Below are 15,745 nucleotides of genomic sequence, written 5' to 3'. Positions count from 1 at the left end.
TGGAGGTTAGTGTGTGTGTGTGTGTGTGTGTACCTGTGAGGGGTGTCCAGCCACCACCCACTCCTTTCGGTCTTTGCTCTGGTAGTCAGCGATGGAGGCCTTGCTGAGGCGGCGAAGGGAAGAGAACATGGCCTCCTCTACTTTACCCAGCCAGTCCTCTACGTTCCCACGCGCCTTCAGACCTTTAGCCAGGCCAACCTACACACACAGGGGCACACACACAGGGACCACAGACACAGGGACACACAGACACAGGGACGCACACACACACACAGGGACCACAGACACAGGGACACACAGACACAGGGACGCACACACACACACAGGGACGCAGAGACACAGGGACGCACACACAGGGAGACAGACACAGAGAGACACAGACACAGGGAGACACAGACATAGACAGACACAGGGAGACACAGACACAGGGAGACACAGACACAGGGAGACACAGACACAGGGAGAAACAGGGAGACACAGACACAGGGAGACACAGACACAGGGAGACACAGACACAGGGAGACACAGACACAGGGAGACATGGAGACACAGACAGACACAGACACAGGGACACACAGACAGACACAGACAGACACAGACACAGGGACACACAGACAGACACAGACAGACACAGACACAGGGAGACACAGACACAGACAGACACAGACAGACACAGACACAGGGAAACACAGACACACCAGATATTGTAATGGGAAGTCAAGAGGACAACAACATTTTCAAAATCTCTCTCTTTGAGACAGAGAAAGATAGTGAAATAATAGACAGAGAGGGAGTCTCTCTCTATCTTTCTCTGTCTCTCTTTCTCTGTCTCTCTGTTGAGAAAAGAAGAGAGAGAGAATCCTCCATACCTTCTCTCCCTCAGGTGAGACCATGGCCAGAATGTCGTTGCTGTAGACCTTCTCCTGCTCTCCGTCTGCAGGCTGCGTTGTCTTGGCGTCGGGGGCGGATGGGGCAGCAGGGCAAACTCCAGGCGGGCGATAGCATCAAAACACTTCCTGAGATGGGGCTGAACGGCCTGGGGGTTCCTGGTCTGAGCCAAGATCTCCAGAAGCTCATCGTTGGACAGGAAGTAGAACCTGGGAACGGTACCGAGAGATGGACTCATTGATTGATTAAGTGTCTTCCAACATTTCTCCACAGGGAACATCACAATACATTGATAGAACATCAGCAGATATAGAACCATTAATAAAGTGGGTAAGGCAGTGACCACCAATCCTGGAGATACATGCAGGCTTTTGTTCCTGCCCTGCACTAATAGACAGCTGAGTACCTGGGGAAGATGACTCTCTTGGACTCCAGGTAGGCCTCCAGACACTTCTGGATCTGGTCTAGCAGGGCATTGTTGTTCTGGAAGATCTCCAGCAGACCTGTAGAGAGACAATGAGAAAAGGGAAGGGGGGTGTGTTACCCCCATGTGTGTGTTCCCCCCTCTCTCTGTGTGTGTTTGTGTGAGTGAGTGAGTGAGTGAGTGAGTAGGAGAGAGAGAGAGCGAGAGCGAGAGAGAGAGCGAGACAGAGAGAGACACACAGAGAGAGAGAGACAGAGAGACAGAGAGACAGAGAGACGAGAGAGAGAGAGAGAGAGAGAGAGAGAGAGAGAGAGAGAGAGAGAGAGAGAGAGAGAGAGAGATACCTGGCTGTGTAGCAGCCCTCAGAGCGTTGGGAAGCCTGTTGACCTTCCTCATAATCTCCTTCCAGGACTTGTCCACCTGGAGGAACATCTTGGCTTCAGCAGGAAGCTGTCTCTGGATGTCTGGTGCACTGAAGATACTCTCCAGGTACAGCCAGTTACGCTGACACGTCAACCACTCTTCCTACATGATGGAGAGAGGGAAGGAGAGAGAGAGAGAGGAGAGAGAGAGAGAGACAGAGAGAGAGAGGGGGAGAGAGAGAGAGAGAGAAGGAGAGAGAGAGAGAGAGAGAGAGAGAGAGAGAGAGAGAGAGAGAGAGAGAGAGAGAGAGAGAGAGAGAGAGAGGAATGATATTGGAGAGGTGGGGAGAAAAGTAAATCAGTGAGAGAGAGGGTTAGAAGGGTAAAGGAAGCAGAGGAGTGGAGGAGAGAATGACCTAGCATGTGATACAGGAACATGTGGTGTATACAACAGCATCATCACACAGTACATCTATTTGATTTGGTCTGACAGTAGTCTCTCACCAAGGGCTCACCTACAGTTTAGCCACAACAGTAAATGAATGTGATTGGTCTCAGTCTCACCAGTGTCTGGCTGAAGAGGTTTAGCTGCCTCTGCCAGTCGTCTACTCTGGTCTGGATGGGGCCGACGTAGCGAGAGGACGCCACCGTGGCCATGTTGATGGTACTGTCATCCAGCAGCACCTGAATGTCATCAGTTCCTCCCAGGATGAACAGGTCTTTAGACTCCCGGTGGGAGAGAACCGTCAACTCTGTGGTCTTCCAGGAATCCTCAACCTACACAGCGGGGTTGAGTTTATACAATAGGAATTACAGGAAGTAGAACTACAACATGGAATGTTACTTGGAAACCCTTTCCTGGCCTCTTCCTGGGTCTACCTTTTTAAGGATGGTCTCCAGTGACGCCTCTCCTGAAGCCTGTCCTGATACCTGGAATAAAAGAGCCTGGTTTACCTGGTACAACGGGACCACTTGAATGGCTAAATAAAACTACATAGACATCTACTGTATCACCACGTCACAGCAGAGGCGGGGTTACCTCCTGTATCTCCACGCCGTAGCTGAAGATGTTGAGTTCCTCTAGAGAGGCCAGAGTTTGAGGTTCCTCCTGGAGCCTGGCCTCTATGATGGCCTCCAGAATCTCCCAGTGTCTGCTCTTCAGACACGGGTTACGCAGGTCTGTGATCACTGGGAGCTGGAGGGAGAAAACACACACACACACAGCTTTGTTTTCATGACATTTCAGGACTTTTTGGAATGTCAAAATGTTTGATCATTAAAAATCCTATTTTCCCTAACCCTAAACCTAACCCTACCCCTAATCCTTAACCTAACCATAACCACAAAACCCTAAACCCTAACCCTTAAGCTTAAAATAGCATTTGAACAAATTCAGGACCTGAAAAATGTCCTGCCCTTTCAAACAGTACTTGTTCTTCTACCTTTTCAGGACATTAAGGTGAAATGTTAGGAAAACAAGTTCACACACACACACAAAATACACAGTGTAGAAAACATTAGCAAAACCTTACTAATATTTAGTCCCCCCCCTCCCCCCTCCCTCCCTTCAGAACAGCCTCAATTCGTCGGGCATGGACTTTACAAGGTGTCAAAAGCGTTCCACAGGGATGCTGGCCCATGTTGACTCCAATGCTTCCCACAGTTGTGTCAAGTTGGCTGGATGTCCTGTTGAGTGTGAAAAACCCAGCAGCATTGCAGTTCTTGACACAATCAACAATGTGCGCCTGGCACCTACTACCATACCCCATTCAATAGCACTTAAATCTTTTGTCTTGCCCATTCACCCTCTGAATGGCACATATACACAATCCATGTCTCAATTGTCTCAAGGCTTAAAAATTATTCTTTAACCTGTCTCCTCCCCTTCATCTACACTGATTGAAATGGATTTAACAAGTGACATCAATAAGGGATCATAGCTTTCACCTGGATTCACCCTTCAAAACTGAACCCTGATCTTCAAAGCAAATAAACCTGGTCCTTGCTTTGTCCCGATAACACTCTTACATAATTTATTGCATTCTTATTTTGCGTTTCACATAATTGTGACACTCTGGCTCCATGGACTTTGATTATTGAGCCAGGGTTGTTCATTTTCTTTTGGGTGTATTTCTATGTTGGTTTCTAGGTGTTCATTTCTATGTTGTGGTGGTTCTTGATTATTCATGTGACTCCCAATCGGAGGTAACGAGTGACAGCTGTCGGCTCGTTATCTCTGATTGGGAGCCATATTTAAACTGTTGTGGTTGCACTGTGTTTTTGTGGGTTTTTGTTCCGTTTTCGGTCTGTTGTACCGTGGACTTCATTTGAGTCGTCTTTTGTTTTGTATTTGGTTACTTTGATTAATAAAGTCATGTTTCTTGGACACGTTGCGCCTTGGTCATACTTGGACGACATAGACGACCGTGACAGAAAAACCCACCACAAAAAGACCAAGCAGCGTGTCAAGCGGCAACAGGACCTACCTACACAGGATTTATGGACTCCCATAAAGGATTCATGGACATGGGAGGAGATTCTGGATGGTAAGGGGCCTTGGGATCAACCGGGAGAATATCGCCGTCCTCGTGAAGAGCGGGAGGCAGCTAGAGCCGAGAGGCGGCGATATGAGGAGGCAGCACGGAGGCAAGGCTGGAAGCCCGAGAGTACTACCCAAGAATTTCTTGGGGAGGAAGCGCCAGGTATGGAGAGAACGCTGGTGGATGTCCTCCTCGGCTGGGGACATATTACGCAGGAGGAGGCCGTCCGGTACCGGAGGGCGATGAAGGGGGAGAACCTGGCAGGAGAGGAGCAACGGCATCAGCAGGGCCATCGTCGGAAGGACGAGAGGCAACCCCAAAAAATTTTTTGGGGGGGGCACATGGCTTGGGCGGCTGGGCAGCAGGAGGCTGCCACAGGGAGACGTGGAGAGAAGGCTATCGGATTACGGGAGCCATTGGCGAGTAGAGGAAGGGAAGTTGTTGCGGCACGGCGTGAGAGACTGATGTGTGTTACCAGTCCGGTCCGGCCCGTTCCTGATCCCCAGTTAAAGCCAGTGGTGTGTGTTCCCAGTACGGACCGGCCTGTTCCTACTCCACGCATCAAGCCCACGGTGTGCGTCGCCAGTCCAGCCCGGCCTGTTCCTGCTCCACGCACAGAACCTACGGTGTGCGTCGCCAGCCCAGCCCGGCCTGGTCCTGCTCCACGCACAGAACCTACGGTGTGCGTCGCCAGCCCAGCCCGGCCTGTTCCTGCTCCACGCACAGAACCTACGGTGTGCGTCGCCAGCCCAGCCCGGCCTGTTCCTGCTCCACGCACAGAACCTACGGTGTGCGTCGCCAGCCCAGCCCGGCCTGTTCCTGCTCCACGCACAGAACCTACGGTGTGCGTCGCCAGCCCAGCCCGGCCTGTTCCTGCTCCACGCACAGAACCTACGGTGTGCGTCGCCAGCCCAGCCCGGCCTGTTCCTGCTCCACGCACAGAACCTACGGTGTGCGTCGCCAGCCCAGCCCGGCCTGTTCCTGCTCCACGCACAGAACCTACGGTGTGCGTCGCCAGCCCAGCCCGGCCTGTTCCTGCTCCACGCACAGAACCTACGGTGTGCGTCGCCAGCCCAGCCCGGCCTGTTCCTGCTCCACGCACAGAACCTACGGTGTGCGTCGCCAGCCCAGCCCGGCCTGTTCCTGCTCCACGCACAGAACCTACGGTGTGCGTCGCCAGCCCAGCCCGGCCTGTTCCTGCTCCACGCACAGAACCTACGGTGTGCGTCGCCAGCCCAGCCCGGCCTGTTCCTGCCACTCGCACCAAACCTACGGTGCGCGTCGCCAGCCCGACCCGGCCTGTTCCTGCCACTCGCACCAAACCTACGGTGCGCGTCGCCAGCCCGGTCCGGCCTGTTCCTGCCACCCGCACCAAGTCTACGGTGCGCGTCGCCAGCCCGACCCGGCCTGTTCCTGCCACTCGCACCAAACCTACGGTGCGCGTCGCCAGCCCGGTCCGGCCTGTTCCTTCTCCCCGCACTAGCCCTGAGATGCGTGTCCTCAGCCCGGTACCTCCAGTTCCGGCACCACGCACCAGGCCTACGGTGCGCCTCAGACGGCCAGAGTCTGCCGTCTGCCCAACGGCGCCTGAACTGCCCGTCTGCCCAACGGCGCTTGAACTGCCCGTCTGCCCAACGGCGCCTGAACTGCCTGTCTGCCCAACGGGGCCTGAACTGTCCGTCTGCCCAACGCCGTCTGAACTGCCCGTCTGCCCAACGGCGCCTGAACTGCCCGTCTGCCCAACGCCCGTCTGAACTGTCCGTCTGCCAAGCGCCGCAGGAACTGCCCGTCTGTACTGAGCCTGCAAAGCCGCCCGTCTGCCATGAGCCTTCAGAGCCGTCCGCCAGACCGGGAGCCGCTAGAGCTCTCCGCCAGACAGGATCAGCCAGAGCCTTCCGCCAGACAGGATCAGCCAGAGCCTTCCGCCAGACAGGATCAGCCAGAGCCTTCCGCCAGACAGGATCAGCCAGAGCCTTCCGCCAGACAGGATCAGCCAGAGCCTTCCGCCAGACAGGATCAGCCAGAGCCTTCCGCCAGACAGAATCATACACCAGCTATGGAATCAGCAGGAGCCGACGCAGCCCATACTAGACTGGAAGCCCAGGTTCGGGGCCAGCAAGAGCAGCTCCTGCAGATGGGAGCCGCCCTGCTGGAGGTGATGACCGCAATCCGAGGCTGGGGTCCGCCTCCACCGCCAGCCGCCCAGCCAGCACCATCAGCCAGCCATGAGCAGCCAGATCCGTCAACCAGCCATGAGCAGCCAGATCCGTCAGCCAGCCATGAGCAGCCAGATCCGTCAACCAGCCATGAGCAGCCAGATCCGTCAGCCAGCCATGAGCAGCCAGATCCGTCAGCCAGCCATGAGCAGCCAGATCCGTCAGCCAGCCATGAGCAGCCAGATCCGTCAGCCAGCCATGAGCCGTCCAGCCAGGATCCGCCAGAGCCGTCCAGCCAGGATCCGCCAGAGCCGTCCAGCCAGGATCCGCCAGAGCCGTCCTGCCAGGATCCGCCAGAGCCGTCTAGCCAGGATCCGCCAGAGCCGTCTAGCCAGGATCCGCCAGAGCCGTCTAGCCAGGATCCGCCAGAGCCGTCCAGCCAGATCCCCAAGCCATCCACCAGGATCCCCAGAGCCGTCTAGCCAGGATCCGCCAGAGCCGTCCAGCCAGGATCCGCCAGAGCCGTCCAGCCAGGATCCGCCAGAGCCGTCCAGCCAGGATCCGCCAGAGCCGCCCAGCAAGGATCCGCCAGAGCCGTCCAGCCGGGATCCGCCAGAGCCGTCCAGCCCGGATCCGCCAGCCAGCCAGGATCAGCCAGAGCCAACCAGCCAGGATCCGCCATTCAGTCCGGAGCTGCCCCTTAGTCCGGTGCTGCCCCTTGGTCCGGTGCTGCCCCTTAGCCCGGTGCTGCCCCTTAGTCCGGTGCTGCCCCTTAGCCCGGTGCTGCCCCTTAGCCCGGTGCTGCCCCTTAGTCCGGTGCTGCCCCTGAGTCCGGTGATGCCTCTTAGTCCAGTGCTGCCCCTTAATCCTGTGGTGTTTATTTGGGGGGTGGTCATTTGGAGGAGGCTACGTAAGCGGGTAGTGACTATGGTGGGGTGGGGACCACGACCAGTGCCAGAGCCGCCACCATGGACAGACGCCCACCCAGACCCTCCCCTAGACTGTATGCTGGTGCGCCCGGAGTTCGCACCTTTAGGGGGGGGTACTGTGACACTCTGGCTCCATGGACTTTGATTATTGAGCCAGGGTTGTTCATTTTCTTTTGGGTGTATTTCTATGTTGGTTTCTAGGTGTTCATTTCTATGTTGTGGTGGTTCTTGATTATTCATGTGACTCCCAATCGGAGGTAACGAGTGACAGCTGTCGGCTCGTTATCTCTGATTGGGAGCCATATTTAAACTGTTGTGGTTGCACTGTGTTTTTGTGGGTTTTTGTTCCGTTTTCGGTCTGTTGTACCGTGGACTTCATTTGAGTCGTCTTTTGTTTTGTATTTGGTTACTTTGATTAATAAAGTCATGTTTCTTGGACACGTTGCGCCTTGGTCATACTTGGACGACATAGACGACCGTGACAATAATACATGCTCTGTAACCAACCAATCAATCAAATTGTTTGTTGACCTTTTTAAAAATGTCAAAGCACCTTGTCAGGCTGTCATAGAAAGAGCAGGTGTTCTTAATGTTTTGTCCACTCACACATATACAATATATTACCCACCGTTACAAAAAACACCTTCCGTCACACGTCACATCGGCATCAACTGGAGAGACTCATCGTACACAACACAAACACACATCATACCTTCCCCCTCACGCCCTCAACGTGCTCTTTGAGTCGTGGCACCACACTGTTGGGTGGCAGGCCTTTCTCCAGCTGGTTAACATACTTGGCATACTTATTGACCTGGGCACTCAGAGTCTCTGGGTCCAACTCCTCAAACTTACACTGGGAGGGAGAGAGAGAAGGACAGGTGGAGTATACTACTGTTATTACATACACTGGGAAGACAGGTGGAGTATACTACTGTTATTACATACACTGGGAAGACAGGTGGAGTATACTACTGTTATTACATATACTGGGAAGACAGGTGGAGTATACTACTGTTATTACATACACTGGGAAGACAGGTGGAGTATACTACTGTTATTACATATACTGGGAAGACAGGTGGAGTATACTACTGTTATTACATACACTGGGAAGACAGGTGGAGTATACTACTGTTATTACATATACTGGGAAGACAGGTGGAGTATACTACTGTTATTACATACACTGGGAAGACAGGTGGAGTATACTACTGTTATTACATATACTGGGAAGACAGGTGGAGTATACTACTGTTATTCCATATACTGGGAAGACAGGTGGAGTATACTACTGTTATTACATATACTGGGAAGACAGGTGGAGTATACTACTGTTATTACATATACTGGGAAGACAGGTGGAGTATACTACTGTTATTAAATACACTGGGAAGACAGGTGGAGTATACTACTGTTATTACATACACTGGGAAGACAGGTGGAGTATACTACTGTTATTACATACACTGGGAAGACAGGTGGAGTATACTACTGTTATTACATACACTGGGAAGACAGGTGGAGTATACTACTGTTATTACATACACTGGGAAGACAGGTGGAGTATACTACTGTTATTACATACACTGGGAAGACAGGTGGCGTATACTACTGTTATTACATACACTGGGAAGACAGGTGGAGTATACTACTGTTATTACATACACTGGGAAGACAGGTGGAGTATACTACTGTTATTACATACACTGGGAAGACAGGTGGAGTATACTACTGTTATTACATATACTGGGAAGACAGGTGGAGTATACTACTGTTATTACATACACTGGGAAGACAGGTGGAGTATACTACTGTTATTACATACACTGGGAAGACAGGTGGAGTATACTACTGTTATTACATATACTGGGAAGACAGGTGGAGTATACTACTGTTATTACATACACTGGGAAGACAGGTGGAGTATACTACTGTTATTACATATACTGGGAAGACAGGTGGAGTATACTACTGTTATTACATATACTGGGAAGACAGGTGGAGTATACTACTGTTATTACATACACTGGGAAGACAGGTGGAGTATACTACTGTTATTACATATACTGGGAAGAAAGGTGGAGTATACTACTGTTATTACATACACTGGGAAGACAGGTGGAGTATACTACTGTTATTACATACACTGGGAAGACAGGTGGAGTATACTACTGTTATTACATATACTGGGAAGACAGGTGGAGTATACTACTGTTATTACATATACTGGGAAGACAGGTGGAGTATACTACTGTTATTACATATACTGGGAAGAAAGGTGGAGTATACTACTGTTATTACATACACTGGGAAGACAGGTGGAGTATACTACTGTTATTACATACACTGGGAAGACAGGTGGAGTATACTACTGTTATTACATATACTGGGAAGGAAGATACACAGGCAGTTAGAATATGCTGCATTTTCGGACAAAATCTTACTAACTTTTGTAGCGTGGTCAGAATGCAAGAAGTCAGACTTTCTTGAGACACCAGGGCCCGGTTTGTGGTCTGATATACCACGGCTTTCAGCCAATCAGCATTCAGGGCTCGAACCAAACAGTTTATAATGATGAACTTAGCCTTAAGAAGCTTTTGGGAAACCGGGCCCAGAAGGATACAGGGACAACCCCCTTTCTAAATTGTCAGACGTGTATGGTAGGGTACATAATTACTTGTGTGTGATGGCTAACCCCCCTGCATGGTTCAATACTGTACCTCCATCCAGCCAGCCTGCAGGGCGTCCCACTCCTCCAGAGAGTCCCACAGCAGCCGTTTCAGTTTCACCTCCGCACTCAGCTCCTCTAACGCCTCATACTTAGTCACCTCCACCTACAGAGGTCAGGGGATAGAGGTCAGAGAGGGGTCACTCAGCTCCTCTAACGCCTCATACTTAGTCACCTCCACCTACAGAGGTCAGGGGATAGAGGTCAGAGAGGGGTCACTCAGCTCCTCTAACGCCTCATACTTAGTCACCTCCACCTACAGAGGTCAGGGGATAGAGGTCAGAGAGGGGTCACTCAGCTCCTCTAACGCCTCATACTTAGTCACCTCCACCTACAGAGGTCAGGGGTTAGAGATCAGAGAGGGGTCACTCAGCTCCTCTAACGCCTCATACTTAGTCACCTCCACCTACAGAGGTCAGGGGTTAGAGGTCAGAGAGGGGTCACTCAGCTCCTCTAACACCTCATACTTAGTCACCTCCACCTACAGAGGTCAGGGGTTAGAGGTCAGAGAGGGGTCACTCAGCTCCTCTAACGCCTCATACTTAGTCACCTCCACCTACAGAGGTCAGGGGTTAGAGGTCAGAGAGGGGTCACTCAGCTCCTCTAACGCCTCATACTTAGTCACCTCCACCTACAGAGGTCAGGGGATAGAGGTCAGAGAGGGGTCACTCAGCTCCTCTAACGCCTCATACTTAGTCACCTCCACCTACAGAGGTCAGGGGTTAGAGGTCAGAGAGGGGTCACTCAGCTCCTCTAACGCCTCATACTTAGTCACCTCCACCTACAGAGGTCAGGGGATAGAGGTCAGAGAGGGGTCACTCAGCTCCTCTAACGCCTCATACTTAGTCACCTCCACCTACAGAGGTCAGGGGTTAGAGGTCAGAGAGGGGTCACTCAGCTCCTCTAACGCCTCATACTTAGTCACCTCCACCTACAGAGGTCAGGGGTTAGAGGTCAGAGAGGGGTCACCCAGCTCCTCTAACGCCTCATACTTAGTCACCTCCACCTACAGAGGTCAGGGGTTAGAGGTCAGAGAGGGGTCACTCAGCTCCTCTAACGCCTCATACTTAGTCACCTCCACCTACAGAGGTCAGGGGTTAGAGGTCAGAGAGGGGTCACTCAGCTCCTCTAACGCCTCATACTTAGTCACCTCCACCTACAGAGGTCAGGGGTTAGAGGTCAGAGAGGGGTCACTCAGCTCCTCTAACGCCTCATACTTAGTCACCTCCACCTACAGAGGTCAGGGGTTAGAGGTCAGAGAGGGGTCACTCAGCTCCTCTAACGCCTCATACTTAGTCACCTCCACCTACAGAGGTCAGGGGTAGAGGTCAGAGAGGGGTCACTCAGCTCCTCTAACGCCTCATACTTAGTCACCTCCACCTACAGAGGTCAGGGGTTAGAGGTCAGAGAGGGGTCACCCAGCTCCTCTAACGCCTCATACTTAGTCACCTCCACCTACAGAGGTCAGGGGTTAGAGGTCAGAGAGGGGTCACTCAGCTCCTCTAACGCCTCATACTTAGTCACCTCCACCTACAGAGGTCAGGGGTTAGAGGTCAGAGAGGGGTCACTCAGCTCCTCTAACGCCTCATACTTAGTCACCTCCACCTACAGAGGTCAGGGGTTAGAGGTCAGAGAGGGGTCACTCAGCTCCTCTAACGCCTCATACTTAGTCACCTCCACCTACAGAGGTCAGGGGTTAGAGGTCAGAGAGGGGTCACTCAGCTCCTCTAACGCCTCATACTTAGTCACCTCCACCTACAGAGGTCAGGGGTTAGAGGTCAGAGAGGGGTCACTCAGCTCCTCTAACGCCTCATACTTAGTCACCTCCACCTACAGAGGTCAGGGGTTAGAGGTCAGAGAGGGGTCACTCAGCTCCTCTAACGCCTCATACTTAGTCACCTCCACCTACAGAGGTCAGGGGTTAGAGGTCAGAGAGGGGTCACTCAGCTCCTCTAACGCCTCATACTTAGTCACCTCCACCTACAGAGGTCAGGGGTTAGAGGTCAGAGAGGGGTCACTCAGCTCCTCTAACGCCTCATACTTAGTCACCTCCACCTACAGAGGTCAGGGGTAGAGGTCAGAGAGGGGTCACTCAGCTCCTCTAACGCCTCATACTTAGTCACCTCCACCTACAGAGGTCAGGGGTTAGAGGTCAGAGAGGGGTCACCCAGCTCCTCTAACGCCTCATACTTAGTCACCTCCACCTACAGAGGTCAGGGGTTAGAGGTCAGAGAGGGGTCACTCAGCTCCTCTAACGCCTCATACTTAGTCACCTCCACCTACAGAGGTCAGGGGTTAGAGGTCAGAGAGGGGTCACTCAGCTCCTCTAACGCCTCATACTTAGTCACCTCCACCTACAGAGGTCAGGGGTTAGAGGTCAGAGAGGGGTCACTCAGCTCCTCTAACGCCTCATACTTAGTCACCTCCACCTACAGAGGTCAGGGGTTAGAGGTCAGAGAGGGGTCACTCAGCTCCTCTAACGCCTCATACTTAGTCACCTCCACCTACAGAGGTCAGGGGTTAGAGGTCAGAGAGGGGTCACTCAGCTCCTCTAACGCCTCATACTTAGTCACCTCCACCTACAGAGGTCAGGGGTTAGAGGTCAGAGAGGGGTCACTCAGCTCCTCTAACGCCTCATACTTAGTCACCTTCACCTACAGAGGTCAGGGGTTAGAGGTCAGAGAGGGGTCACTCAGCTCCTCTAACGCCTCATACTTAGTCACCTCCACCTACAGAGGTCAGGGGTTAGAGGTCAGAGAGGGGTCACTCAGCTCCTCTAACGCCTCATACTTAGTCACCTCCACCTACAGAGGTCAGGGGTTAGAGGTCAGAGAGGGGTCACTCAGCTCCTCTAACGCCTCATACTTAGTCACCTCCACCTACTGAGGTCAGGGGTTAGAGGTCAGAGAGGGGTCACCCAGCTCCTCTAACGCCTCATACTTAGTCACCTCCACCTACTGAGGTCAGGGGTTAGAGGTCAGAGAGGGGTCACTCAGCTCCTCTAACGCCTCATACTTAGTCACCTCCACCTACAGAGGTCAGGGGTTAGAGGTCAGAGAGGGGTCACCCAGCTCCTCTAACGCCTCATACTTAGTCACCTCCACCTACAGAGGTCAGGGGTTAGAGGTCAGAGAGGGGTCACTCAGCTCCTCTAACGCCTCATACTTAGTCACCTCCACCTACAGAGGTCAGGGGTTAGAGGTCAGAGAGGGGTCACTCAGCTCCTCTAACGCCTCATACTTAGTCACCTCCACCTACAGAGGTCAGGGGTTAGAGGTCAGAGAGGGGTCACTCAGTTCCTCTAACGCCTCATACTTAGTCACCTTCACCTACAGAGGTCAGGGGTTAGAGGTCAGAGAGGGGTCACTCAGTTCCTCTAACGCCTCATACTTAGTCACCTCCACCTACAGAGGTCAGGGGTTAGAGGTCAGAGAGGGGTCACTCAGTTCCTCTAACGCCTCATACTTAGTCACCTCCACCTACAGAGGTCAGGGGATAGAGGTCAGAGAGGGGTCACTCTACCTGAGGGTAGTGGACAAGATGGGTGCCAAGGCCAGGGAGAAAGGGGTCAATGAGGGATAGAGAATATAGTCATCCTTTGAAAGAGACACCTAATCTGAATTGCCTCAATCAATGCACATCCAGATGTGAAAAAGTGCCAAAGAGAAAATACTTATACGCACAACAGTACATAAGTTACACCACATGTTGCTATACTGTTTCTCTCAAGGAACAATGGTGAAAAGTTATGTTTTGCTTCTGTCTGGTGGTCAGAGAATGTACTGTACCGTTACTCTGCATCTAATCTATATATTGTATCGTATAGTGTTGTATTGTATTATATGGTATTGTAGAATATTGTATTGTATAGTATTGCATTGTATAGTATAGTACAGTATTGTATAGTATAGTATTGCATAGTATTGTATAGTATTGTAGTGTAGTACCTTGAAGTTCTTCTGGAAAGACTTGTACTGGAAGGCCTGGGTCTGCAGCTCGTCTATGGAGATCTGGACCTCCTCCAGCAGCAGACGGACCTTGGGACGCTCAGCGGTGATGTCCATGATCTGATTGTTCTGGGGGAGCAGAGATTAACACATAAATACACTTATATCTGGATCATGGATAGGTAACTGGCCCCTTTTGTAGGCCCACAAATCAATTTCCAAAAACAAAAAAATAGAAATGTTTTCTTTTTAAAAAATGTGGAATTCAACTTCCTGTTGAGAGTTAGAATAGTAGAATACACAAGGTGCAATATCGACATTTGGTTGTGCATCAGCATTTTTTCTCTTGTCATGTCAGTCACTCAATTAGCCCATGGCAGCAACAAAAACATTTGATTGCTAAATGAGTCTAGCCAGCTATCTAAACTTGTAGTAATCATGTTTGAATTACAGACTGGAGGCCCACATTGATTGTACAAACATTTCTCTCCACCCCATGGCAAAATGCCTAGAATTGCTGCAAATTTGCTTTAAAACTGCAACATTTTCTCTATGCCCACGGCAAAACCTAAATGTTTTGCTCGCAAGTTGGGGTGAAGGTCCCCCCCAGCAAAATGTCACTTAGGTCCCCAAAAAGGCTAGGGCCGGCTCTGAAGCATGTGTGGTTATGGATGTGGGTAAGCAGAGCCGTGAGACACTGAGGACCCTAATGATGACTTCAGATGTTTTGTGGCCCCAACCCCCATCAAAGTTGCCCCTCCCTGATCTGGATCAAACCCATAAACATCTCTATTTACCTGACTCTTACAGGCTAAATTGTCTTTTCAGGTCAGTTGATTTAGAACACAACGACCTGGGGAAGAGGAACCCAGTTGTAAATGACTGTCATATCCAGAGACGAATGTATACATTCTTAGCTTTTTCCACGGTTATTTATAAAGCCTATCTGGGGACAAACACTGACCATTAGTGTGATGATACAATGCATCTGAACTTTGACCCTTGACCTCTAGTTACCTGTGCCTGCTGTTTGACCCTCTTGACCTCCTTGTTGAGGTCGGTGATGTCCCGTTGGAGGTGGACACAGAACTTGTCCACGTTGGCGTCCCTCTCTCCCACGGCCTTGTCGATGGCGTTGCGTACTGCGGTGACGGAGGTTTTCAGGGTGGCGTAGACTGCAAAGTCCTCAGGAGGGGTGGGAACGGAGTAGGAGTCTATCAGCTTGTACATCTGGGACACGGTCTCTGTCTGCTCATCCAATGACTCGATCTGAGACACAAACACAAAGACCATGAAATAACTGTCAGTGTTTCCCCCAGATGTTTTCCTAGGCGGGCCAGAATTGGCAGAAACATGCAAGAAAGACACTCACCTGACAACGTGGAGAGGGTAATGAACCCAACACAACTGACTGTCTTTGTCATCTTTTCCAGTAGTTTGGTGATGAGTAATGTAACAATGACTACAGTGTGATACAAAGTGACCAAGTACCCTACTCTGGGGCGGTGTCAGCTACTCTGGGGCGGTGTCAGCTACTCTGGGGCGGTGTCAGCTACTCTGGGGCGGTGTCAGCTACTCTGGGGCGGTGTCAGCTACTCTGGGGCGGTGTCAGCTACTCTGGGGCGGTGTCAGCTACTCTGGGGCGGTGTCAGCTACTCTGGGGATTGTCAGCTACTCTGGGGCGGTGTCAGCTACTCTGGGGCGGTGTCAGATACTCTGGGGATTGTCAGCTACTCTGGGGCGGCGTTAGCCAATCTGGGGCGGTGTC

The 15,745-nt window shown here is 51.8% G+C and overlaps 1 protein-coding gene across 1 annotated transcript in view; it reads right to left on the bottom strand.

The window, feature by feature from the left end:
* LOC121545190 (dynein axonemal heavy chain 6) overlaps nucleotides 1-15,745 on the bottom strand; it is a gene marked incomplete at its 3' end in the record, with an annotated part of 70,862 nt that overhangs the window by 39,628 nt on the left and 15,489 nt on the right. The window contains 12 exon segments of the mRNA XM_045206486.1: nucleotides 34-198; nucleotides 870-968; nucleotides 971-1,097; nucleotides 1,295-1,391; nucleotides 1,657-1,837; nucleotides 2,239-2,451; nucleotides 2,554-2,604; nucleotides 2,714-2,869; nucleotides 8,012-8,155; nucleotides 10,023-10,136; nucleotides 13,978-14,106; nucleotides 14,995-15,246. Coding sequence (XP_045062421.1) covers nucleotides 34-198; nucleotides 870-968; nucleotides 971-1,097; nucleotides 1,295-1,391; nucleotides 1,657-1,837; nucleotides 2,239-2,451; nucleotides 2,554-2,604; nucleotides 2,714-2,869; nucleotides 8,012-8,155; nucleotides 10,023-10,136; nucleotides 13,978-14,106; nucleotides 14,995-15,246 — 1,728 coding nt within the window.

The sequence above is a fragment of the Coregonus clupeaformis genome, chromosome 23, assembly GCF_020615455.1.
Source record: "Coregonus clupeaformis isolate EN_2021a chromosome 23, ASM2061545v1, whole genome shotgun sequence".
Classification (NCBI taxonomy): domain Eukaryota; kingdom Metazoa; phylum Chordata; class Actinopteri; order Salmoniformes; family Salmonidae; genus Coregonus; species Coregonus clupeaformis.
The sequence above is the reverse complement of the archived record's forward strand: the minus strand, read 5'-3'. Positions and strand labels throughout refer to the sequence as shown.